Source organism: Macaca mulatta, chromosome 3, assembly GCF_049350105.2.
Source record: "Macaca mulatta isolate MMU2019108-1 chromosome 3, T2T-MMU8v2.0, whole genome shotgun sequence".
NCBI classification, from domain to species: domain Eukaryota; kingdom Metazoa; phylum Chordata; class Mammalia; order Primates; family Cercopithecidae; genus Macaca; species Macaca mulatta.
In genome coordinates this window covers 43,307,083-43,333,649 of record NC_133408.1, presented here as the reverse complement: position 1 = coordinate 43,333,649, position 26,567 = coordinate 43,307,083, and the positions used below count along the sequence as shown (strand labels likewise).

The 26,567-nt window shown below is 50.5% G+C and overlaps 1 protein-coding gene across 2 annotated transcripts; it reads left to right on the top strand.

Moving 5' to 3' along the window:
- Positions 1-767: 767 nt before the first annotated feature.
- LOC100430902 (uncharacterized) lies at positions 768-26,567 on the top strand. 2 transcript variants are annotated; one of them, XM_077996110.1, is made up of 7 exons: positions 768-1,152; positions 8,536-8,648; positions 11,417-11,458; positions 17,869-17,940; positions 18,021-18,146; positions 18,826-18,921; positions 24,214-26,567. In XM_077996110.1, the coding sequence occupies exons 4-7, from the start codon at positions 17,915-17,917 to the stop codon at positions 24,398-24,400; spliced, it is 435 nt and encodes a 144-aa protein (XP_077852236.1). In that variant the 5' UTR covers positions 768-1,152; positions 8,536-8,648; positions 11,417-11,458; positions 17,869-17,914; the 3' UTR covers positions 24,401-26,567. The 2 variants fall into 2 exon arrangements, with proteins under 2 accessions (XP_077852236.1, XP_077852237.1); XM_077996111.1 differs by lacking the exon at positions 768-1,152 and adding an exon at positions 2,352-2,425.

Sequence of the window (26,567 nt, the reverse complement as noted above, 5' to 3'; positions counted from 1 at the left end):
CAGCTACTGGGGAGGCTGATGGGGGAGGATGGCGTGAGCCCAGGAGTTGGAGGCTACAGTGAGCTATGATCATGCAGTTGCACTCCAGTTGGGCGACAGAGCCAGAGCATAGTCTTAAAAATTCTCGGCTAGGCGTGGTGGCTCACGCCTGTAATCCCAGCACTTTGGGAGGGCAAGGTGGGCGGTTCACCTGAGGTCAGCCGTTCGAGACCAGTCTGGCCACAATGGTGAAACCCTATCTCTCCTAAAAATACAAAAAATTAGCTGGGCATGGTGGCGGGTGCCTGTAATCCCAGCTAATAGGGAGGCTGAGGCAGGAGAACTGCTTGAACCCGGGAGGCAGAGGTTGCAGTGGGACAAGATGGTGCCACTGCACCCCAGCCTGGGCAAGGAGCGAAACTCCATCTCTAAATAAAAATTCTTACGATGATCTCCCCAGGCAACAGGCTCTCTAGGAAGGAGGCGCAGTGCCAGACCCAGGTGGGGCTTCCGAGTTCGGGCCAGCCATAGCCCGCCCCACACGATGGAACAGGGCTTGGGGCAGATCAGATCAGACACGTGGGGCCCATGAGGGCCACCCTTGGCCATGGGGGACGTGTAAGAGGGCGCATTCACCCCCAGCTCTGTGTCACCAGAGCTACGGCGCCACACCCTGCCAGCCCGTGGCCACCTCACATGTGACTGCAGCCGCGGCTGTGGCTGGAAGTGCAGCGTGGCCTAACCGGAAGCATGGCGTCGTGGGGGGTTCTGGGAGTTGTAGTCCCGGGGAGTTCTTTTACGCAGTGTTTTGGGGTGCGGGACTGCAATGCGTGCACTTCGGGACCCCAGGCTGTTCCCACGGCGACTGACACCTCAGACACGCGTGGGAGGGGCGGCGCGCTGGCTATGGGGCTGTGCTGAGTGCGCGAGAGCGTGGCCGGCACCCACCTGCTACAGGGCCAGCACTGCACTGGGGTCCTGGAGCGGCTCCTCCCAACGTCTCCGCGGGTTGTCGGGTTGTCGAGTTGGGCTGGGGGACGCTACAGGTAGTGGGTCCCGAGCAGCGGCTGGCCCCTTATCTCACTGCCCCTCCCCGCAGCTCTGCCTCCTCGGACCTCACCGTCCCTTGGAAGCTCGCTCAGGGCACCTACCGCTGTGACCACCTGGACGCAGGTGAGCTGGGGGCTCGTTCTCTGCACAGGGGACCCCGCTCTTCCCCAAGAGTGGGTTTGTTGCTGTCCCTTCCCCTGAAGCTTCTCTGCCCATCCAGGTCCCTGAACTCCACTGCACTCCGGTGCCTGGGTCTCTAGGGGGAAGAGGGGGGCTGTTGGGGAAAGTCCCCGTCTCTTGCAGAGGGTAACCCCCTTCTTTCTCTCCAACCTGGCTCATACAGACCTCTGATCGCAGCCAGTGGTGGGCACTGAGCTAGGAGGGAAACGAAGGCAGGGTGTGGAGGGGTTATTTCAGGCGTCTGGGCTCATTCAAAACATATTGAGTGCCTGGGTCCAATCTGGCGGAGCAAAGAGCTGGGGTCCCTCGTTGGATGCAGTCCTACAAAGGTGTTGGTCACGTTAACGTGGGGGCGATCCAGGGGTAGGCGCCCTGTCAGTTACCCCAACTATCAGGATGCCTGGACACCCAGGGGAGGGAGGGTCAGTTTCAACTGGGGAAGGAATGACTTCAGGTCGGACTTAAAGAAAAATAAGATGTTGGCCGGGCGCGGTGGCTCAAGCCTGTAATCCCAGCACTTTGGGAGGCCGAGGCGGGTGGATCACGAGGTCAGGAGATCGAGACTATCCTGGCTAACATGGTGAAACCCCGTCTCTACTAAAAATACAAAAAACTAGCCGGGCGTGGTGGCGGGCGCCTGTAGTCTCAGCTACTTGGGAGGCTGAGGCGGGAGAATGGCGTGAACCCGGGAGGCCGAGCTTGCAGTGAGCGGAGATCACGCCACTGCACTCCAGCCTGGGAGACACAGTGAGACTCCGTCTCAAAAAAAAAAAAAAAAAAAAAAAAAAAAAAAGAAAAATAAGATGTTGCAGATGAAAGGGCAATAGGGTCTTTCAGGACCAGTGAGGAGCATCCCTAAGGGGTAATGATGGGTGACACTGAGGACTCGGCACGGGAGGCGCCCGGGGCCGTGAGGCTGGGGGCGGGGTGGGGGGCTGACTGGCAGGGTCCAAGGCTGGGGTCTCCCTCTTGCTCCAGCTGCAAATGCAGTGCTTGAAGGCAGAGGCACGATCATATTTGGGTGTTGGTCAAAGCATCCCTGCAGGAAGTAGAGTTATGAGGGTTGGACCCAGGGTGTGAGAAAATTGAGTAGGGAGATGTGAGACGCCTGATGAAGGCGGGACAGTGCCAGCACCTCTGTTGCAGACTGGAGGAGGAGGCGGCAGCTGCGCCAGTTCCATGTAGACTGTTCTTTTCCAGCCCTTGGTGAAGAAAGGTGAGCAACACTCGGGGTGGTGTGAGGTGATGGAGTTAGCGGAGGATGTCTGTCTTTGATGCTTTTTTTAAAGATGAAACTGACTTGAGTTGGGGAAAGAATGAAACTGGTACTATGGTTTTAAATGTTGATAAGACCAAATGTTTTTGTGGTGGTGGTTTTTCTATCACGACTTGCTCTTGGGTCTTATTGAGAGATTTTTCTTTTCTTTTTTTTTTGAGACCAAATCTCACTCTGTCGCCCAGGCTGGAGTGCGGTGGTGCAATCTCAGCTCACTGCAACCTCCACCTCCCAGGTTCAAGCGATTCTCCTGCCTCACCCTCCTGAGTAGCTGATATTACTGGTGGGCGCCACCACACCCGGCTGATTATTGTATTTTTAGTACAGACAGGGTTTCACCATGTTGGTCAGGCTGGTCTCGAACTCCTGACCTCGTGATCCACCCACCTTGGCCTCCCAAAGTGCTGGGATTACAGGCACGAGCCACCTTGCCCGGCCTGAAGGAGGTTTTTCCTATGACATGTCCATAATTCTTTTTTGCTATTTTTGATTAGTAATATTAGAAGAGATCTAAATACAGAGCAAAGTAAAAGAAAAAGAAACCTTTGTGCTCATGATCCAGATTGAACAGATGTCAAAAGTTTACTTCATTCTGAGCCGAATGGATGTGGAAAAAAAAAAGTATGCTGGGTTCAGATTTTCTACAGAACTAAAACCTCATAAATACTGTTGACCCTTTGTACTCTCCCTCACTGAGATTAAACTGAAACTTAAAAATGCTATATATCTTTTATTTGTGGGGGTTGAGTCTCTTGTCACCCAGGCTGGAGTGCAGTGGCCCGATCTGGGCTCACTGCAACCTCCACCTCCTGAGTAACTGGGATCACAGGTGCCCACCACACGTGGCTAATTTCTGTATTTTTGGTAGAGACGGGGTTTCCCCATGTTGGGCAGGCTGGTGTTAAACTCCTGACTTCAAGTGGATCACAGGCGTGAGCCACCACACCTGGCCAAAATTGCTGTATATCTATGTTTTTGTTTATTTACTAGACAGGAGTGTAGCCATAATCAGTGTAAGATTGCTTTGTATGTTCATAACCTTTGCCTGTATTTCTTTCGGGGTTGTCTTATTCTTATTTTTAGCATTTTTTTCATATATTTTAGATATAAATTCACTTTGAGTTGTGGACATTGCAGAAATCTTCAGTAGAATGTGATACATTCCCGGCGTTTCTCCGATGGCTGTATTTTTTAGGATGGATCCACTTAATGTTGAGTGGTTTATTCTGGTTTTGTGTTTGTGAATTTTAGTAATTTATATTTTCTAGGAAAGTGTCCCATTTAATTTTGAATCTGTGGCAATTATTTACAGTAATCTTACAATTATAAAACTCGACTATGGCCAGGCACTGTGGCTCACGCCTGTAATCCCAGCACTTTGGGAGGCCAAGGCGAGTGGATCATTTGAGGTCAGGAGTTGGATACTGGCCTGGCCAACATGGTGAAACCCCGTATCTACTAGAAATACAAAAAAAAAAAAAAAAAAAAAAAAAAAAATCAGCTGGACAGTAGCGGCACACGCCTGTAATCCCAGCTATCAGAAGGCTGAGGCAAGAGAATCGCTTGAGCCCGGGAGGTAGAGGTTGCAGTGAGTCAAGCGTATGCCGCTGCAGTCTCATCTGGGCGACAGAGTGAGACCCTATCTCAAAAAAAAAAAAAAAAAATCAAACCTCGACCGTATCTGAAATTGTCTTTTTCATATCTTCTCTTGCTCAATTGTGCCTGGATTCTGGTCGATTTTATTAATCTTAAATACAAACCAATTATTTTATTAGTTTTAATAAAACCTTTCCAAGAATTAAGTTTTTTCTTTTTAACTTATTATTGTAGTCCTGATATATGTATTAAATAAAAAGTGAAACGTAATAACATTCAGCTGAGGTGGCTAGCATGGAAAAAAGAATAGGGAGCATCCACCCCCATTTGTCCAGTCTGTGTCTCCCAGAAAAAGACATTTAAAAAGGAAAAAAAAGCACAAACCCCCAAAGATAAAAGCATATGAGGAGAAATTAAAAAGAAGAGAGGAATACTTACTCTGTTTTATGGAATAAAGTGTTTTTCCACTTAAAACAAAAAAATAGAGCAGGTTAAAAAAGAAATTTCTGCCACAAATGTGTCACCTGTATCTAATCATGAGATATTAAACCTAAATTGAGTAATGTTCTTTTTTCTTTTATTTTTTTTTTGAGACAATCTTACTCTGTTGCCCAGGCTGGAATGCAGTGGCACTGCCTCGGCTCACTGCAACCTCTGCCTCCCAGGTTCAAGTGTTTCTCCTGCCTCAGCCTCCCCAGTAGCTGGGATTACAGGCGCCCACCACCACACCTGGCTAATTTTTGTAGTTTCAGTAGAGACGGGGTTTACACAATGTTGGCCAGGCTGGTCTTGATCTCCTAATCTCAGGTGATCCACCTGCCTTGGCCTCCCAAAGTGCTGGGATTACAGGTGTGAGCCACCACGCCTGGCCTGTTTTATTTTTTAATAGAGAGAGGGGTCTCACTATGTTGCCCAGGTTGGCCTTGAACTCCTGGGCTCAAAGGATCCTCTCGTCTTGGCCTTCCTGAGTGCTGGGATTATAGGTGTGAGCCACCATGCCTGGCCCCAGTGGTTTTAATCGTAGCCCAAGTACATGCAGATTTATAGTTATTTAGAGATCTCTTGCTGTGCATACCTGGGAAAATGCACCTAACATCTGCTGGCCATGTATAAGACAAACCATGTGACTATCAAGACCCCAAGGCTGGCTGGGTGTGGTGGCTCATGCCTTTAACCCCAGCACATTGGGAGGCTGAGGCAGGCATATCACCTGAGGTCAGGAGTTCAAGACCAGCCTGGCCAACATGGGGAAACCGTGTCTCTACAAAAATACAAAAATCAGCCAGGCATGATGGCAGGGGCCTGTAATCCCAGCTACTTAGGAGGCTGAGGCAGAATCGCTTGAATCCAGGAGGCAGAGGTTGGAGATCGTGCCACCGTACTCCAGACTGGGTGACAGAGTGAGATTCCATATCAAAAAAAAAAAAAAAAAAAGACCCTAAAGCTCTCAGAGATACCCAGGAGCTGGCCCTGCCCCCTCTCCTTCTGGGTCATGAACGCCAGCCATGCCACAGCCCTGGGATGGCGTCTAGTACGAGGGGCTTCCTGCCCGCATAAAGCCTCGCCCAGGTGCCGCTCGTGTGTGCTATGCCACCTTGTGGTGGGACGTTTTTCATCAGCCCTGAAGTCCCTCCAGCCGCCTGCACAAATGTGGTAAAATGTTAGTATTTGGAAGATCTAGATGAGAAGGGCATTTGGAAATTCTTTGTACTATTCTTGAAACTTTCCTTTGAGTCTCAAGTCACTCAAGTAAAAAGTTAAAAAGCTAAAATCATTTATTGGAAAGGATGTGTTTAACCCCCCCCCCCCAAAAATTTGGTTTGTATTCAAAACTAATAGACAAACTTCAGTCTGCACTGATCAAGGGAGAACAGAAATAAGCTATTTTTAGAATGGAAGACAAGATAATTTAAGATACAGTAGATTTTCTTTTCTTTCTTTCTTTCTTTTTTTTTTTTTTTGGAGACAGAGTCTTGCCCTGTTGTCCAGGCTGGAGTGCAGTGGCGTGATCTTGGCTCCACTGCAATCTCCATCTCCCTGGTTCAAGCAACTCCCCTGCCTCAGCCTCTGGAGTAGCTGGGATTACAGGTACACGCCACCACACCCGGCTTATTTTTTTGTATTTTTAGTAGAGATGGGGTTTCACTATGTTGGCCAGACTGGTCTCGAACTCCTGACCTCAGGTAATCCGCCTGCCTCAGCCTCCCAAAGTGCTGGGACTACAGGCGTGAGCCACTGTGCCTGGGCTTTTTTTTTGTTTTTGAGATGGAGTCTCGCTCTGTTGCCCAGGCTGGAGTGCAGTGGCATGATCTTGGCTCACTGCTACCTCCACCTCCTGGGTTGAAGCAATTCTCCTGCCTCAGCCTCCCCAAGTAGATGGGACTACAGGCATGTGCCACCATGTCCAGCTAATTTTTTTTTTTTTTTTTGTAGTTTTAGTAGAGACAAGGTTTTACCATGTTGACCAGGCTGGTCTCGAACTCTTGACCTGAGGTGATCCACCCGCCTCGGGCTCCCAAAGTGCTGGGATTACAGGCATGAGCCCCCGCGCCTGGCCAGTAGATTTTTTAAAAATAAGATGTTACTATAAATTATTTAATGGCATAAATCTGAAATTAAGTAAGACACATTTGTAGAAAATTGTAAATTGCTAAAATTGACTGACATAGAAAACCCGAATGAACCACTTCTACACATTGCAAAAGTCTTGAAGAGAGTTTGATAAAATTCCTAAAAAACATATAGGCCTGGTATTTCTTTGGGAATATTTTCAAGTATGGATTCATTTCATATTTAGGGGTTTAAATATTTTTTTATATTTTTATTTTCTAATTTTATTGTTTTTTGAGTTAGTGGGATCTATGCAATGTATATATTTTTGTTTTGATATTCAGGTTTGCTTTTATGCTTGCCTCTTTTTTTTTTTTTTGAGATGGAGTTTTACTCTGTCACCCAGGCTGGAGTGCAGCAGTGCAATCCTGGCTCACTGCAACCTCTGCCTCCTGGGTTCAAGCGATTCTCATGCCTAGCCTCCCAAGTAGCTGGGATTACAGGCATGCACCACCATGCCTGGCTAATTTTTGTATTTTTAGTAGAGAGAGGATTTCGCCATGTTAACCAGGCTGGTCTCAAACTCCTGACCTCAAGTGATCCACTTGCCTCAGCCTCCCAAAGTGCTGAGATTATAGGCGTGAGCCACTACACCTGGCCTGTAGTAATTTTCTATTGTTGTATGATAGACTGCCACTCATTTGGTGACTAAAACCACACCCACTTACTAACACAGAGTTTGGGAGGTCAGAAATCCTGGCAGCCTCGCCTATGGGTTCCACGCTCCAGGTAGCATCTGGCTCAAAGGAAAGCGTAGGCTGGGGCTGGGCTTTTAGCTGAAGGCTCTGGGAAGAATCTGCTTCCAAGTGCATTTAAGGTGGTTTGCAGAATTCTGTTTTAAGACTCAGATCCCCGATTCCTTGCTGGCTGTCAGCTGGGGGCCACACTCAGCTCCCTAAGCCCACCAGCTTGCTTTCCAACGGGGTCCCCCCATTTTTTTTTTTTTTTGAGACAGAGTCTCGCTCTGTCACCCAGGCTGGAGTGCATTGGTGCAAACTCGGCTCACTGCAACCTCTGCCTACCGGGTTGCAGTGATTCTCCTGCCTCAGCCTCCCTGGTAGCTGTGATTACAGGCATGCGCCACCACACCTGGCTAATTTTTGTGTTTTTTTTTTTTTTTTTTTTTTTTTTGAGACGGAGTCTCGCTGTGTCTCCCAGGCTGGAGTGCAGTGGTGCAATCTTGGCTCACTGCAAGCTCCGCCTCCCAGGTTCACGCCATTCTCCTGCCTCAGCCTCCGAGTAGCTGGGACTACAGGCGCCCGCCACCACGCCCGGCTAATTTTTTGTATTTTTAGTAGAGACGGGGTTTCACCATGTTAGCCAGGATGGTCTCGATCTCCTGACCTTGTGATCCTCCCGTCTCGGCCTCCCAAAGTGCTGGGATTACAGGCTTGAGCCACCGCGCCCGGCCTAATTTTTGTGTTTTTAGTAGAGATGGAGTTTCACCATGTTGGCCAGGCTGGTCTCAAACTCCTGACCTCAGGCGATCCACCATCTCTATCTCCCAAAGTGCTGGGATTAGAGGCGTGAGCCACCGCGCCCAGCCAGTCCCTCCATTTTCAAAGCCAGAAACAGCATGGGCTCCGTCTTGTGTTCCAGGCTTTCTGACTTTCCCTTCTGCCACCGATTGGTTTCTCTCCATCGGGGTAAAGGTATCCTGCTCATGTCTTCTCTTCCCCCTGTAGAGGCGGGGTGTTTGTTGACCAGGCTGGTCTCAAACTCCTTGGCCTCAAGCGATTCTCCTGCCTCAGCCTCCCAAAGTGCTGAGGTGACAGGTGTGCTAATGTTTTCATGTGAGCCTCACTGCGTCATTGTAATTTCGGGTTTTCCTCGTGTCTTTGCAGAAGCTCAGGATCGGACTTTGTCAGGAAGGTGGGTCCCTCCTCTCAGCACCTCAAGCTTGTTTCTACCCCGGTCTGAGAGCTGCAGAGGCTGGAGCTGGAGTCCCCACCTGAAGGTAAGTTCTCAGTAGGGGAGCGGAGCCTTGGCAGCCAAGTGGATTTGCGCAAGTATTCGAGGCCCAGGCATGCCGGAAGTAAAACATTCCTGTGAAGAAGAACTTGACCGCAGGGAGCAGGAATCTGCTTTGGAAAGCGAGACCCCAGTTCTGAGACCTCTTCACATAGCTTAGGGCTGAAGCCGGAGGGCCACGTGGAGGGTGGCAGCTCCCAACGTCCGTGTACCTGGGGCCAGGCATGGTGGTTCATGCCTGTAATCCCAGCACTTTGGGAGGCCGAGGTGGGCGGATCACCTGAGGTTGGGAGTTTCAGAGCAGCCTAGCCAACATGGCAAAACCCTGTCTCTACTAAAAATACTAAAATTAGCTGAGTGTGGTAGCAGGTGCCTGTAATCCCAGCTACTCGGGAGGCTGAGGCAGGAGAATTGCTTGAACCCGGGAGGCAGAGGTTGCAGTGAGCTGAGATCATGCCGCTGCACCCCAGCCTGGGCAACAAGAGCGAAACTCCACAAAAAACCCCAAGGTCCACGTGCCTGAAATGGCCCCTGCCCGCAAAGCCAGCGCAAACCTGAGTGGTCACGTCGAAGGATCATCTAGGTTTCAATTGAGTGGAAGCCTTGCTAGGAAGAGAAAGAGGATCTTGCTTTAGGGAGTGTGAGTTTGCAGGCTCAGGGCCAGAGCATGTCCCTGGTGCTTAGAGGACAAGCCCGGCCCACGCTGTCTCTGGATCATTTGCAATTCCCATCATCCTCTCCTGCCTGCGCAGCCCGAGCGTCCGCTCTGCCCATCCCACTGGCACCTCCGGACCTGGCTTCTACCACGATGGAACCAGGGGTGTGCAAGGGAGAGAACACAGTCATAGCTTCTTAGTTTCTGTTTCTGGTTGGGCCAGTAAAGCACCTTCCTCATCCCTCTTTTCCACTTAGCAGTAGAGACAGAAACGAAAAACCATGGCCTCAGGCTGCTAAACAAAACCAAAACAACAACAAAATAAGGTGGGTTGAACAAGCTTGAGTAAATAAACTCTTACACAATGTCAAGCCATAGAATTTGCTTTCTTTTGGGCGGGGTGGGGGGAACCAATCTTTTTTTTTTGGGGGGACCGATCTCGGCTTTCTGCAATCTCGGCCTTCTGGGTTCAAGCAATTCTCCTGTCTCAGCCTCCCAAGTAGCTGGGATTACAGGCGTGAGCCACCATGCCCGGCTAATTTTGTATTTTTAGTAGAGCTGGGGTTTCACCATGTTGGTCAGGTTGGTCTCAAACTCCTGACCTTAAGTGATCCACCTGCCTTGGCCTCCCAAAGTGCTGGGGTTACAGGCGTGAGCCACTGCCCCTGGCCCATAATTTTTTCTTTATAGATGTATGTTTACAAACTTATTACATGTGCTGTAGTTTGTGGTGGATGTATACAAACAAGAAACAGGCCGGGCACAGTGGTGCATGCTTGTAATCCCAGCACTTTGGGAGGCCAAGGCGGGAGGATCACTTGAGGCCAGGAGTTCAAGACCAGCCTGGGCAACATAGCAGGACCCTGACTCTACAAAAAGCATATATATATGACATATATATGTGCTTTTATATATATATATATACAGCATATACATACACACACACACACACACACACACACAAATGAGGTTTTTTAGACGGAGTCTCACTTTGTTTGTTGCTCAGGCTGGAGTGTAGTGGTGCGATCACAGCTGTCACTTCCACCTCCGAGGCTCAAGCGATTCTCCTGCCTCAGCCTCCCAAGTAGTTGGGATTACAGGGACAGGTGGTAGGGAGCCGAGATTGTGCCATACCACTGCACTCTAGGGCGACAGACAGAGACCCCATCCCCTTAAAAATGTTTTCTTACAATATTTTTGGGGGGATGGAGTCTTGCTCTGTCACCCAGGCTGGAGTGACACAATCTCGGCGGTACGGCTCAATCTCGGCTCCCTGTGACCTCTGCCTCCCGAGTTCAAGAGAGTCTCCTGCCTCAGCGTCTTGAGTAGCTGGGATTACAGGCATGTACCATCACACCTGGCTGATTTTTGTATTTTAGTAGAGATGGGGTTTCACCATGTTGACCAAACTGGTCTTGAACTCCTGACCTCAGGTGATGCACCTGCCTTGGCCTCCCAAAGTGTGGTGATTACAGGCGTGAGTGTCTGTGTCCAGCTGTTTCTTCAGAATAAATTTATAATAATTACATTTTTGGGTAATGGGTGGGGGTTGTAGTAAATTGCACATCGATTACTGAGACACAGATACACATACTCATTAAGAAAAACTCCAGTCAGTCGTGGTGGTTGACCCCTGTAATCTCAAGGTTTTGGGAGGCTGAGGCGGGCAGATTGCTTGAACCCAGGAGTTTGAGACCAGCCTGGGCAATGCAGTGAGACCCCCATCTCTACCAAAAAATTTAAAAATCAGCTGGGCGTGTGACACACCTATAGTCCCAGCTTCTTGGGAGGATCACCGGAGCTTGGGAGTCCAAGGCTACATTGAGTAGTGATTGCATCGCTGCATTCCAGCCTGGGTGACAAAGTGAAACCCCGTCTCAAAAAACAAAAATCCAAGTCAGGCCTCACCAGAGTGAGTCCCTATGACATTTGCAAGGTGAGGGCTTTGCTCTGATAATGGGGACCCTTCAGAGAAGGTTTTCTCCCACCTGTGCCCGTGAGGGGTGGGGTGCGGGGTGGTCCCAGCAGTTGATCAGGAGCCCCTGGACAAGCGTGGCCTCTCACATCCTCTCTCCCCATCCCGACGTCTGCCTTCACAGGTGTCTGCTTTCCCACAACAGCAGAGAAGAACCATGGCCCAGGTGAGTGTGGCATGTCTTTCTACTGCGCTTTTTCAGCAGGGATTTCGGATGCTCATAAGAACGTGTCTAATAAAGGCTGGGCGTGGTGGCTCACACTGGTAATCCCAGCACTGTGGGAGGCCAAAGTGAGCAGATCACCTGAGGTCAGGAGTTCGAGACTAGCCTGGGCAACGTGGTGAAATTGCATTGCAGCCTGGGTGACAGTAAGACTCTGTCTCAAAAAAAAAAAAAAAAAAAATCTGGTAAAATGCAAACAGAAGTGAGGATCAGTGAAAACAGGAAGGAAGGAAGATCACAGCTGTGGGAAGGACAGGGGGGAGAGACTGGAGAGGCTGCTGCAGCTGTGAGATGCCTTGTAAATTTTTGAGACAGGGTTTCACTCCGTCATCCAGGCTGGAGTACGGTGGCATAATCTCGGCTCACTGCCATCTCTGCCTCCTGGGTTCAAGCAATTCTCCTGCCTCAGCCTCCTTACAGGCACCTGCCACCACACCCAGCGAATTTTTGTAGTTTTAGTAAAGATGAGGTTTCACCATGTTGGCCAGGCTGGTCTCAAACTCCCGGCCTCAAGTGATCCACCCACCTTGGCCTCCCAAAGTACTGGGATTACAGGTGTGAGCCACTGCGCCCAGCCCAATGCCTGGTAAATTTGTATCTGACATTCCTGTCACTTGAAAAAGGCAGGCAGATTCCATCTAATATACGACTTGTGTTGTCTGTTTTGGACAACCGTGTCTACTTCTCAGGAGAAATACGGCTTTTTCAGGCATTTAAAAATATACTTGATCTTTGTATGCGAGATGTAGCAGGCCTGTTCCTCAATAACCACCACAGCAAATCTCTTGTGAGTTTCCTCCCCCTCTGTATAAACAGCAGGTATTATGCCAAAGCTGCCGTCTGTGGTTCTGTTGGTTTGGTTTGAGGATGCAGAACACTCAGGCCTACAGAGACAGCCTTGTGTGGCGCCAAGTGACCTGGATGTAACACTGCATTACCTAGAGGAACGAATGAACGAACTGCGTGTTCTTGAAATGACCTGCCATGTCTACCGCCACACCACCCGGAACGTGCCTGATCTCATCTGAAATTGCTTGCCATGATGGTTTTTATTTTTTAAATTAAAAAAAACTTTTTTGGCCGGGCGCGGTGGCTCAAGCCTGTAATCCCAGCACTTTGGGAGGCCGAGACGGGCGGATCACGAGTTCAGGAGATCGAGACCATCCTGGCTAACACGGTGAAACCCCGTCTCTACTAAAATACAAAAAAAATTAGCCGGGCGAGGTGGCGGGCGCCTGTACTCCCAGCTACTCGGGAGGCTGAGGCAGGAGAATGGCGTAAACCCGGGAGGCGGAGCTTGCAGTGAGCTGAGATCCGGCCACTGCACTCCAGCCTGGGCAACAGAGCTAGACTCCGTCTCAAAAAAAAAAAAAAAAAAAAAACTTTTTTGAGATGGAGTCTGGCTCTGTCACCCAGGCTGGAGTGCAGTGGCACGATCTTGGCTCACTTGCAACCTTCACTTCCCGGGTTCAAGTGATTCTCCTGCCTCAGCCTCCTGAGTAGCTGGGAATATAGGCAGGGACCAACACGCCCAGCTAGCTTTTGTATTTTTAGAGATGGAGTTTCATCATATTAGCCAGGCTGGTCTCGAACTCCTGACCTCAGTTGATCCGCCTCCTTGGCTGCTAGCTCTCTTTGCATGTGAGTGACATCAGTGTTTTCCATCAGTCTGGAAGCTTTCTCCTTCTTCCGCTCTTCACCCCGGGTTCTAGGAATGTGTGAGTGTGGAGTGCACTGGTCAGAAGTTCTAATTCAAGTTCTAATCCTTGAAGTTTTAAGAGCCAGAAATCCAACTAGAAGTAGGTTAGGATTAAAAAAAACAAAAAGTAATTCTAGAACTTTGGGAAGCTGAGGCAGGAGGATTGCTTGAGGCCAGGAGTTCAAGACCAGCCTGGGTAATGTGGCAAGACCCCATCTCTACAAAAACAAAAATTAGCCAGGCATGGTGGCACATGCTTGTATTCACAGTTGCACAGGAGGCTAAGGTGGGAGGATCACTTGACCTTAGGAGGTTGAGGCTGCAATGAGCTGTGATCATGCCTTTGGACTCCAGCCTGGGCAACAGACAGAGAGCCTGTCTCAAAAAAAAAAAAAAAAAAATCTATAAGGCAGCATGCAAGCCTTGGGAAGAGCAGGTGTGCAGTCGGGCTCCAGAGGCATCTGGCAACCCAGGTATCGCCAGGAATCTTTCTTGTTCCCTGTTCTCTGCTTCTGCGACTTTCTCCTCAGGCTGACTTTGTCTATGTGGCCAGAAATAGCGTAGCCACAGCTCGTCTCCTGACAGCTGCAAGTTCTGCCGCGGTGAGGGACTGAACCTCCTTTCACTGATCCAGTTTGAAAGCTCTCTGGGGAGGATTCCATTGGTCCAGCCTGGCTCAGGTGTATTAGGCCCTCTGTCCGGGCAGCTGTGCACAGGGCAGGAAGGGGTTGGTCCCAGAGGAAGATGAGGCCTCGTGAAGTTTACCACTGTCCACTCCAGGAAGGAAAATGCTCACAGAGCCTGGGTTTCTTTGTGCTTTGTGAAGCCAGGGATGTCTGGGTGTTTCACACCAGAAATGTCTCAGAGCAGTAGAAGAGGCTAGAACAAGGTGGCGAGCCACACCTGCCCTGTCTGTGAAGCTGGACGTTTCACTTGCTGTCTTCCTTGGAAACACTTTTTTTTTTGAGGTGGAGTCTCACTCTGTCACTCAGGCTGGAGTGCAGTGGCACAATCTCAGCTCACTGCAACCTCCGCCTCCTGGGTTCATGCCATGCTCCTACTTCAGCCTCCTGAGTAGGTGGGACTACAGGTGCCCACCACCACGCCCAGCTAATTTTTTTGCATTTTTAGTAGAGACAGGATTTCACCATGTTAGCCAGGCTGGTCTCGATCTCCTGACCTTGTGATCTGCCCGCCTCGGCCTCCCAAAGTGCTGGGATTACAGGTGGGAGCCACTGCGCCCAGATGGAAGCCACTGTTTTGTAGGAAGCCAAGTGCCACTGGGAATGACTCCCTGTTAGGGCAATCTGGGCACTAAAGATGACAATGACCCGTTTCAACGCTGTCTGTCCAGCACTTTTGTGGTCTCTGTGCTTTTCATATGTTATTTCATGAATAAACCCATGAGAGGCATATCTACAGAAATTATATATTTACTTAGCATTATATATTTATATAGAAATCATATATGAATAAATTACATAGAAATTGCAAAGACATATGTATTAACTATGTAGACATTGTGTATATATATACTAGACATATGTGAACTACATTATATATTTATATGTATGTATGTATATGTACATATACTACATAGACGTCTGACATGATAGCTCATGCCTGTAATCCCAGCACTTTGGGAGGCTGAGGTAGGCAGACCACCTGAGGTCAGGAGTTCGAGACCAGCCTAGCCTCATGGCAAAACCCTGTCTCTACTAAAAATGCATAAATTAGCTGGGTGTGTGCCTGTAATCCCAGCTACTTGGGCGGCTGAGGCAGGAGAATCACTTGAACCTAGGAGGCGGAGGTTGCAGTGAGCCAATACTGCACCACTGCATTCCAGCCTGGGCAACACAGTGAGACCCCATCTCAAAAAAAAAAAAAAAAAAGGCCGGGTGCAGTGGCTCAAGCCTGTAATCCCAGCACTTTGGGAGGCCGAGATGGGTGGATCACGAGGTCAGGAGATCAAGACCATCCTGGCTAACACGGTGAAACCCCATCTCTACTAAAAAACACAAAAAACTAGCCGGGCGAGGTGACGGGCGCCTGTAGTCCCACCTACTCGGGAGGCTGAGGCAGGAGAATCGCTTGAACCCGGGAGGCGGAGCTTGCAGTGAGCTGAGATCCGGCCACTGCACTCTAGCCTGGGCGACAGAGCAAGACTCCGTCTCAAAAAAAAAACAAACAAAAACAAAAACAAAAAAATCCAGTCACTGGCTTCAGCAGCCTTTAGCCCTTGGTCATAAGTTTTCTAGAGATCGGAGTGTGGAAGAGAACCCAGGCTCCTCAGGGTGATTGGAGATCTGGGCTTCTTTATGGATTGCCTCTCCCCCTCCCACATAGCTCCCGGTCCCTGCTGCTGCCCCCGGGCTGTGCCCTGCTTCCTGACCCTCCTCTGCACGTACTTGTCCCACTTTTGGGGACACTTTGGGTCACCCATTTGCCTGTGAGCATCCCTCACCACCCCAGCAGCCTGTGTCCGGGGCGCCCACTGCAGCCCTCTCTACCCAGCATCCCCCCTTGATCTCCGCCGCAGTGACGAAAGCACCCCAACCCTCACTTTTGTTTTTTTGAGGCAGACTCTTGCTCTGTGGTCCAGGCTGGAGTGCGGTGGCGCCATCTCGGCTCACTGCAAGCTCCACTTCCCGGGTTCAAGTGTTTCTTCTGTCTCCTGAGTAGCTGGGATTACAGGTGCCCAGCACCATGCCCAGCTAATTCTTTTGTATTTTTAGTAGAGATGGGGTTTTACCATGTGGGCCAGGCTGGTCTTGAACTCTTGCCCTCAAGTGAGCCACCTGCCTCGGCTTCCCAAAGTGCTGGAATTACAGACGTGAGCCAACCTGCCCGGCCTCAAATTATTTAAACTTTCATTAAACAACATAGTGAGACCCCACCTCTACAAAAAATTTAAATAAAATTAGCTGGGTGTGGTGACATATGCCTGTAATCCCAGCTACTCGGGAGGCTGAGGCGAGAGGATCACTTAAACCCAGGAGTTAGAGGCTCAGCAAGCCATGATCACACCACTGCACTCCAGCCTGGACAGAGACAGACCCTGTCCCAAAAAGATCTAAGGCCAGGGGCCGCGGCTCACACCTGTAATCCCAGCACTTTGGGAGGCTGAGGCGGGCAGATTACCTGAGGTCAGGAGTTCAAGACCAGCCTGACCAACGTGGAGAAACCCCTTCTCTACTAAAAATACAAAATTAGCCAGGCGTAGTGGTGCATGCCTGTAATCCCAGCTACTCAGGAGGCTGAGGCAGGAGAATCGCTTGAACCCGGGAGGCAGAGGTTGCGGCGAGCCAAGATTGCACCACGGCACTCCAGCTTGGGTGACAAGAGTGAAACACTCTCCAAAAAAAAAAAAAAACAAAAACAAAAACAAAAACTCTATATGTGTGTATATATATATCTCTATATATACAATATATAGATATAATAGATAATATCCTTGTATTTTATATATACACACACACACACACACACACATACATACACACACACACCTCTTATATTTTCTTCTAAAAGGTATAAATTAAAAATGTTTAAATGGGGGTCTTTAATTCATGGAGAGGGGATGGGAGGGGTGAAGGACCCAAGCCCTGTTCTGCATCTGTGGAATCCCTTCTCTGCATTTCTCTTGCTGTTTTAATTTTGAGCATAGCTTATATTGAGGATTAGAATCGTGCGCTAATTTAGCTCCTGCTATCCTCTTGTCTGGCGCCTCCCACCTTTTTTCCACATCAGATCATCTGTAGTTCCCCTCCTTAAATACCGTGAGATGCGAGTCCCCATTTCCTACAGGGGGAAAAAAAACCAGGCACTTCTACGCACGCTCTCTCCCTCTCCCGCACACACCTTACACCCTGCATTTTCATTCTCTTTGTGGCTCCTACCAGACTTTTCCGTGCCTCCTTTGCCCATGCCAGGCCTCTTGCTAGGAATATCCTTCAGACCTCAGATCACTCTGTTTATCTTTCATGATACTGCTCGCCCGTGACCTCCTAGGAAGCTTCACTTGACAGTACGTTGGATCTGGCTGCTGTCTTCCTCGTGTCCATTCTGTATGTAACCACATGTCTACCACCGCCTACAGCGTAGTCTTACGGTACAGCTCTCTTCATGTGTTCATCTGCAGCAACACTTCTAAGCACCTGTAGAACAGGAACGATTTTGTGTTTAGCCCTTGACCCCAAGCACCTGGTAGAACACCGGCAGCGTGCCAGGTCCTTGAAAGGTGCTTGATTGTTGAAGGAATGAAGAGATCCAGTAGGAATGAAGAGATCCAGTAGTGATTTTTTTTTTTTTTTTTTTTTTTTTTTTTTTTTTGAGATGGAGTCTTACTCTGTTGTACAGCCTGGAGTGCAAGGGCAGGATCTCAGCTCACTGCAACCTACGCCTCCTGGGTTGAAGCGATTCTCCTGCCTGAGCTTCCCTAGTAGCTGGGATTACAGGCACCCACCAGCACGTCCAGCTAATCTGTTTTTTGTAGAGACGGGGTTTCACCATGTTGGCCAGGCTGGTCTCAAATTCCTAACCTCAAGCAATCTGCCCGTCTCAGCCCCACAAAGTACTGGGATGACAGGCGTGAGCCACTGCACCCGGCCGAGATATTTTTTCTAATGATTTTTTTGTTTTCTCTTCCACAAAGTGTAGTACAAAGTTAGGGGCGTGCTCAGCTTCCTACCTAACCTAACATGGGGAGAGCGGACCTCAGAAGGTGGTAAGAGCAATCTCCTCTACGCCTTTGCCATGGTACCCAGTGCCAGCCACTCCACATTCATCAGCCATGTGCTGTCCCAGGGGTCACTGTCATTCGGGGACGTGGCTGTGGGCTTCACCTGGAAAGAGTGGCAGCAGCTGGACCTGGAGCGGAGGACCCTGTACCGGATGTGATGCTGGAGAACTACAGCCACCTGCTCTCTCTGGGTGAGGAGGACTTCCCCGTGGTCCTCGGGTTACATGAACTCTTTTTCTTAGTTGTATAAAACTGGGGAACTGCTCACACACTAAAAGTGCTAGGCTGGGCATGGTGGCTTATGCCTGTGATCCCAGCATTTCAGGAGGCCGAGGTGGGAGGATTGCTTGAGCCACAGGTGCAAGACCCGATCTATACAAATTAAAAAATGAGCCAGGTATGGTGGCATGTGCCTGCAGTCCCAGATACTTGTGAGTCTCAAATGGAAGGATCACTTGAGGCCCAAGTTCAAGACTAGCCTGGGCAACAGAGCAAAACCCCATCTCTACAAAAAAATTAAATTAGTTGAGGGTGGTGATGCATGCCTGTAGTCCCAGCTATTTGGGAGGCTGAGACGGGAGGATCACTTGAGTGCAGGAGGTTGAGGCTGCAGTGAACTGTGATTGTGCCATTGCACTCCAGCCTGGGCAACAGAGCAAGACCCTGTGTCAAAAATAAAAGTGCTTGGCCTTGGGTTTCAGTGGTCAAAGAGTCTCGATGCCACTTGGGGTCCTTGTGAAGTTACCTGCCAAGCGAAACAGCTCTTCTCTGGCTGAGACGTCCACCGTTTGTTTTGCAAGCTGAACTGTCTGCTTGCTTGGAAGGCCCAGCTGGCTCAGCACAAATCCTTTAACTGTTTCTCCCGAACAGGGTGTCAAGTCAGCAAACCAGCTGTGATCTCCAGTTTGGAGCAGGGGAAGGAGCCATGGATGGAGGAGGAAGAGATAAGGACGTGGAGCTTCCCAGGTGAGTGGGTGGCCTGCAGGGGGCTGCGGGATGAGGCTCCTGGAAGTCTACAAAGCAGAACGCATGGATGTTTTCGGTTTTTTTTTTTTTGAGATGGAGTCTTAGTCACCCAGGCTGGAGTGCAGTGGTGTAATCTCAGCTCACTGCAACCTCTGCCTTCCAGGTTCAAACCATTCTCCTGCTTCAGCCTCCTGAGTAGCAGGGATTACAGGTACATGCCACCATGCCTGATTAATTTTGTATTTTTAGTAGAGACTGGGTTTCACCATGTTGGTCAGGCTGGTTTCAAACTCCTGACCTCAGGTGATCCACCCACCTTGGCCTCCCAAAGTGCTGGGATTACTGGCGTGAGCTATGGCACCCTGCCGGATGTCCTCTTGTTTCAGGCAACTGTTCTTAAAAGCCTGGAATCTTGGCTGGGCGCGGTGGCTCGCGCCTGTAATCCCAGCACTTTGGGAGGCAAAGGCGGGCGGATCATGAGGTTAGGAGATCGAGACCATCCTGGCTAACACAGTGAAACCCCATCTCTGCTAAAAATTAGCCGGGTGTGGTGGCACGCATCTGTAGTCCCAGCTACTCGGGAGGCTGAGGCAGGAGAATCCCTTGAACCTGGGAAGCAGAGGTTGCAGCGAGCCGAGATTGCGCCACTGTGCTCCAGCCTGGTGACAGAGCGAGACTCATCTCAAAAAAAAAAAATAAATAAATAAATAAAATAAAAGCCTGGCATCTTTGCAAGCAGCTGTGGACATTTGGCCCTAAACCGTGAGATGCCTCAGTGATCCTGCCACCTGCACACATCACTACACGATTCCTTTCCTGTCCTTGGATTTTAGAGAAAGGCGCATTCTATTTTTTTTTCTTTTTTTGAGACAGTCTGGCTGTTGCCCAGGCTGGAGTACAGTGGTACGATCTCGGCTCACTGCAAGCTCCGCCTCCCAGGTTCAAGCGATTCTCCTGCTTCAGCCTCCTGAGTAGCTGGGATTACAAGCACGTGCCACCATCATGCTCAGCTAATTTTTGTTGTTGTTGTTAGTAGAGATGGGGTTTCACTATATTGGCCAGGCTGGTCTTGAACCTTTGACCTCAGATGACCCTCCCCCACCTCTGCCTCCCAAGGTGCTGGGATTACAGGCATGAGCCACCGCTCCTGGCCCTCTTTTTTCTTGTTTTGAGAGAGGGTCTTGCTTTGTTACCCAGACTGGAATGCAATGGAGTGATCATAGATCACTGCAACCTCCAACTCCCGGGCTCAAGCGATCCTCTTACTTCAGCCTCCTGAGTAGCTGCTACTTCAGACACATGCCATCACACTGAGCTCTTTTTTTTTTTTTTTCATTTTTGTAGAGATGGAGTCTCCCTATGTTGTCCAGGATGGTCTGGAACTCCTGGGCTCGCGCGATCCTCCTGCCTTAGCCTCCCAAGTAGGTGGAACTACAGGCATGAGCCATATGCCTGACTGTCTATTTTCATTTGTCCTTTGATTCTGCTTTGCTGTCCCCACTAAGACCTTGATTGCTAAGTCTTCCTGTAGAATCTTCCGTATTTTCCCTGTGGTTATAAAACAGGCCTTCTCCTGTGTTCAGAGATTCATTCATCTGCCCTTTGTTAAAACAGCTATTACTTTGTGCCATTTGTTGTTCTTTTCATCTTTTTCTTTCACTGTGAAGTGCCTTAAAAACATATTTGCTACATGTATAATTTAGTCCCCATTCTCTTCTTCACACCCACAAACTGGTGAAAGCTATTCCTGTCCTTTAGTGTACTTAATGACTTTATTTATTTTTGAGATGGAGTCTCCCTCTGTCGTCCAGACTGGAGTGTAGTGGCGCGATCTCGGCTCATTGCAACCTCTGCCTCCCCAGTAGCTGGGACTACAGGTGCGCACCACCACACCTGGCTAAGTTTTGTATTTTTAGTAGAGATGCCATTTCACTGTGTTGGCCAGGATGGTCTTGATCTCCTGACCTCGTGATCTGCCTGCCTCGGCCTCCTGAAGTGCTGGGATGACAGACATGAGCCCCTGCGCCTGGCCAACTTGATGACTTTAAATCACTGCTGTCTCCCTCTCAGCTCACCTTCGCGTGGCATTGGTTCATGCTGATCACCAAGTTTCTGCTGTAGAAAATGAAGGGGCTGGGTTATCTGGAGCTGGCAGCATCTTTTCTATTAAACGCTCATTCAGGGGCCAGGCATGGTGGCTCACGCCTGTAATCCCAGCACTTGGAGAGGCTGAGGCAGGCAGATCATATGAGGTTAGGAGTTCAAGACCAGCCTGGCCAACATGGTGAAATCCCATTTCTACTAAAAATACAAAAATTAGCCGGATATGGTGGCGTGCGCCTGTAGTCTCATCTAATCAGGGGGCTGAGGAGGGAGGTTTACTTGAGCCCAGGAGGTTGAGGCTACAGTGAGCTATGGATCCTTCAGCCTGGGCAACAGAGCGTGACCCCATCTCAGAGAAACAAAAATGGAAGTTCAGCTAGCACCAGTAATGGAATCAGAAGTAATTAAACCCTCCAGGCATGGCAGCTGTCACCTGTAGTCCCAGCACTTTGGGAGGCTGAGGCTGGAGGATTGCTTGAGTCTAGGAGGTCGAGGTTGCAGTGCGCTATGATCACACCACTGCACTCCAGCCTGGACGAGACCCTGTCTCTTTAAAAAAAAAAAAAAAAAAAAAGAAAGAAACTTGGCTCATCTTCCAGGTTTTTTAGTAGAGATGGGGTCTCACGATGTTGCCCAGGATTGTGTTGAACTCCTGGGCTCAAGCGATCCTCCCACCCCGGCCTCTTAAAGTGCTGGGATTACAAGTGTGAGTCACTGTGCCTGGCTGATCTTAGAGGTTAATGTCAGCTTTGTCTACTTCATGCATCTGGTTACTCTACTGTCCAGCCTGGTATATGACCTTTTATATGACTTTTACATTCTTCTTTCAAGACCGTGTAATATGGCTCTATTCTGCCTAATGGGCTATACTCAGTATAACCCCACGGGGAGAAGAGCTGTTATTTCATTTGTCCATGTTTCTTCAAGAAGCTCTGGGGGACACTCCTTTAAACCCTCTTTGGATCAGGACAAGGATTCTTTGTCAAACATTTGTTCAGGACACTGCTAATTAATTGATGATCCACACCGAAATTACTTGGGGAACTTTAAAAATACCCCTGGCCTGGGTCTCACCCTAGAAATCTGATGGAGATGAACAGGTGGTCTTCACCTCAGAAATTTAGCAGTTCGGCTGGGCGCGGTGGCTCACACCTGTAATCCCAACACTTGGGGAGGCCGAGGCGGGCAGATCACAAGGTCAGGAGATCGAGATCATTCTGGCTAACACGGTGAAACCCCGTCTCTACTAAAAAATAAAAATAAATTTTAAAAATTAGCCAGGCGTGGTGGTGGGCGCCTGTAGTCTCAGCTACTCGGGAGGCTGAGGCAGGAGAATGGCGTGAACCTGGGAGGCGGAGCTTGCAGTGAGCCAAAATCACGCTACTGGACTGCAGCCTGGGCAACAGAGTGAGACTCCATCTCAAAAAAAAAAGAAAAAAAAATTCAGCAGTTCAGCTCAGGAACTTTTTTTTTTTTGAGACAGAGTTTCACTCTTGTTGCCCAGGCTAGAGTACAGTGGTGTGATCTCAGCTCACCGCAACCTCTGCCTCCCAGGTTCACACGATTCTCCTGCCTCAGCCTCCCGAGTAGCTGGGATGACAGGCACCCACCACCACACCTGGCTAATTTTTTTGTATTTTTAGTAGAGATGGGGTTTCTCCATGTTGGTCAGGCTGGTCTCAAACTCCTGACCTCAGGTGATCCGCCCACGTCAGCCTTCCAAAGTGCTGGGATTATAGGCATGAGCCACCGCGCCTGGCCAGGAACTTTTTTTTTTTTTTTTTGAGACAGAGTCTTTCTCTGTAGCCCAGGCTGGAGTGCAGTGGTACAATCGTGGCTCACTGCAACCTCTGCCTCCCGGGATCAAGCAGTTCTCCTGCCTTAGTCTCCCAAGTAGCTGAGATTACAGGCATTCACCACCATGCCTGGCTAATTTTTGTATTTTTAGTAGAGATGGGGTTTCACCATGTTGACCAGGTTGAGTCTCAGACTCCTGACCCCAGGTGATCTGCCCACCTTGGCTTCCCAAAGTGCTGGGATTACAGGCGTGAGCCACTGCACACAGCCGGGAACTTCTAAACAGAGGAGTGACTCCCTTGAGTCGGACATGAGCCTCAGAGGTGAGGCAGCAGGTAGTGTCTTTGGTTTAAAATGTAAATGAAGATACACCAGGTGTGGTGGCTCATGCCTGTAATCTCAGCATTTGGAGAGGCTGAGGCAAAAGAATCACTTGAGGCCAGGAGTTCGAGACTAGCCTGGGCAACATAGTGAAACTCCATCTCTACAAAAAAAGAAACTAGGCATGAGCCACTGTGCCTGCCTAATTTTTATAATCCCAGCTAATTGGGAGGCCAAGGCAGGAGGATCACCTGAGGGCAGAAGCTCAAGACAAGCCTGGGCAACATAGTGAGACCCCCATATCTACAAAAACAGTTTTAAAAACTAGCTGGATGTGGTGGCATGCACCTGTAGTCCCAGCTACTTGGGAGGCTGAGGTGGGAGGATCGCTGGAGCCCAGGAGTTTGAGGCTGCAGTGAGCCATGATCGTACCCCCATTCTCCAGCCTGCATGATGGAGACCGTGTCCCCCCAAAAAACCCAACAAAGTGGTAATACAGGCATCAGGAGACAGCAGGGAGTCTGACTCTGAGGCCAGGATGGCTTGTGTGGACTTTAGTATTCTTCTGTTAGACATCTTAAAGATCCATAGGTCCATGTGAGGATAAGTCACTGCAGAAAATGCCTCTAGCTCCAAGATAATTCCTTTAATAATAAAGATCTCACGGCTGGGTGCGGTGGCTCACGCCTGTGATCCCAGCACTTTGGAAGGTAGAGGCGGATGGATCACCTGAGGCCAGGAGTTCGAGACCAGCCTGACCAACATAGTGAAACCCTGTCTCTACTAAAAATACAAAAAATTAGCCGGGCATGGTGGCGGGTGCCTGTAATCCCAGCTACTCAGGAGGCTGAGGCAGGAGAATCGCTTGAACCCAGGAGGCTGAGGTTGCAGTGAGCTGAGATCGCACCACTGCTCTCCAGCCTGGACAATGGTGTGAGACTCCATTAAAAAAAAAAAAAAAAAAAGCTGTCTTAAATCTCTTTAGGGGTGATCATGTTCCACATGCCTGCAGCATCTGGGGAGAAGGCTGGGAGGCTCTCCTGCTCCAGGGCTACGGCTTTTGTGTTTCAGGTTCCCTGACACCAGCCTTAAGAAACCACAGAGAAGGATGGAAAATGGTATGAAGAAGAGACTCTTCCTCTTTCCCAAGACTCCTGAAGCCATTGGTGGCTTCCTTCTTGGTGCGCCTCACTGGCATAGACGTAATTCTTCCCAATCAGCCTTGACCGGCATGCACGTTCGCCAGCCAGGAGGTTAGGTAGGCAGAGGCTACCTGCACTGACCATGCCTCTGAGGTTCCTGGCTCCTAAATGGTATTTGTTTTTGAGACAGGGCTTTGCTTTGTTACCCAGGCTGGAGTACAGTCCTGCAATCACAGCTCACTGCAGCCTCCACCTCCTGGGCTCGTGATCCTCCCGCCTCAGCCTCCCATGTAGCTGGGACTACAGGCACACAGCATTACACCTGGCCAATTTTTATAGAGGTGGGGTTTCACCGTATTACCCAGGCTGGTCTCAACCTCCTGGGCTCGAGATCCTCCTGCCTTGGCCTCCCAAAGTGCTCCAGTATGCCGAGCCCAACAACATTTTTGATCATCACGTAGGGGAGTGGGGTGGAGGGTGCCACTGGCATCCAGTGAATAGAGAAAGATTCAGGGTGTGGCTGAGCATTTTATAATGCATGGGACATCCCTCAACAGCAAAGAACCATCCAGCACAAGACATCAACAGACGCAGCAGCGCTAGGCTGGTGTTGGATTGGCGGTCCTTGCGTGCCATACTTACGTTTACATCCAGTAGGCGTTGGGGAGGCTTAGATGGCTCCGAAATGGTGAGATTCCCCTCAGTGGGGGAAATCTCAGGACAGATACTGCTTGGCACCCAGCATCAGACGAAATCCACCTGGTGACCCATCCCCGGCGTCCTCTGGCCGACCATGCGTTGCAGGGCCTCCTCCATGTCCTGGTTCCGCAGTGTGTAGGTGGCTGGTACAGCAGCAGGGTGACGACGTAGATGAGCGAGACCAGCTTGTCCTCCTCAAGGGAACGGCTGCTCAGGGGCCTGGCATACATGGCTGTGGCACAGCCGTAGTGGAGCACGGCCACGGTGAGGTGGGATGCCACCGTGTTGAAGGCCTTGCGGCGGCCTGCGACCCTCCCAACGCCCAGGACGACCACCAGCACCCAGGTGTAGGAGAGCAGGATGAGGAGCAGGGGCAGCAGCAGCAGGCAGGGCACCAGGAGGACGCGCTCCTGTGGGGCCCGGGACCCGCAGGCCAGCACCAGCATGGCCGGGAGGTCACAGAAGACGTGGTTGACCAGGCCGCCACGGCAGAAGGCCAGCTGGAAGATGGCCGTGGTGAGGCCCAGGGCCGGGATACAGCCACCCGCGCAGCAGGCGGCCAGCAGGCCCCAGCAGACGTCTACGGTCATGAGCTGAGGGTAGTAGAGCGGGCAGCAGATGGCCAGGTAGCGGTCGAGGGCCATGGCAGCCAGCAGCAGGCACTCGGAGCCCCCCAGGGCCACAAAGAGGCCCATCTGGGCAGCGCAGGTGGAAGGGGCAGGAGGACGCCGGCCAGCATGCGTGGCATGAGCACTAGCGTGTAGGCTGCCTCCACCGCGGGCGCTGCCCCCAGGAAGAAGTACATTGGCGAGTGCAGGGCAAGGTCCACCAGGGCCGAGCCCAGGATCAGAAGGTTCCCCGCCAGGGTGGCCAGGTAGAGCGGCAAGAGGAGGGCGAAGAGCAGCACGCGGAGCAGCCCAGGATCACCAACTCCTGCAGGGCTGTCCCGTTGGACTCAGGCCAGCAGCTCGCGTTGGGGTCAGCGGCAGGGACAGGAGTGCAGGCTGGAAAGGTGTCACTGTAACACCTCCCTCCCAGACACCTGCATGCCTTTTGCTTGTCCTAGCCCCAGAACCCCATGCCCAGCCTTCCGGGGACCCCCCCCCTTGCTTCTCACTCTGACCCCACATTCTCTCAAGAACCCAGAATCCTCCCCTCCATCAGTCCTGGGCATCCCTCACTTCCCACTGTCCAATGTCCCCCGGAAATTCAGATGGCTGGAGCTGCTGTGCTGTGCCCTGCATGCTTCCAGGCACCCAGGGGTCTCCTTCAGACCTGGCCACCCGCCCTCCCCATTCTATCCCACCTCGTCCATACCTAGGGAGCCAGGCATCCTGGTTTCCAGCCTACAGTGAGGAGGAAGAGCTGCACCCGGCGGGGAAGAAGGACTGGAGGGAGTCCGGGTTCTCCCGGGTGATCTCTGCGTGGAGTGGGCTTGGTTCTGAGCGGCAGGAAGGACCAGTCCTGCAGACAGAGCCATGTGGGTGAAGCCTCAGGAGCAGTGGGAGTATCCTCTGTGCACAGAGGCCGCCTGACCCCTGCACGCCTCCCAGCCCCATGCTGATAAAACAAGCGCATCCGTCA

What these genes read in the sequence shown, in the direction of transcription:
- LOC100430902 (XM_077996110.1), top strand. Translation starts at nt 17,915, where the DNA reads ATGGGGAGAGCGGACCTCAGAAGGTG. An exon ending in AGAGCGGACCTCAGAAGGTG is followed by an intron (nt 17,941 to 18,020) that starts GTAAGAGCAATC and finishes GTGCTGTCCCAG; the next exon opens with GGGTCACTGTCATTCGGGGA. An exon ending in AAGGACGTGGAGCTTCCCAG is followed by an intron (nt 18,922 to 24,213) that starts GTGAGTGGGTGG and finishes TTTGTGTTTCAG; the next exon opens with GTTCCCTGACACCAGCCTTA.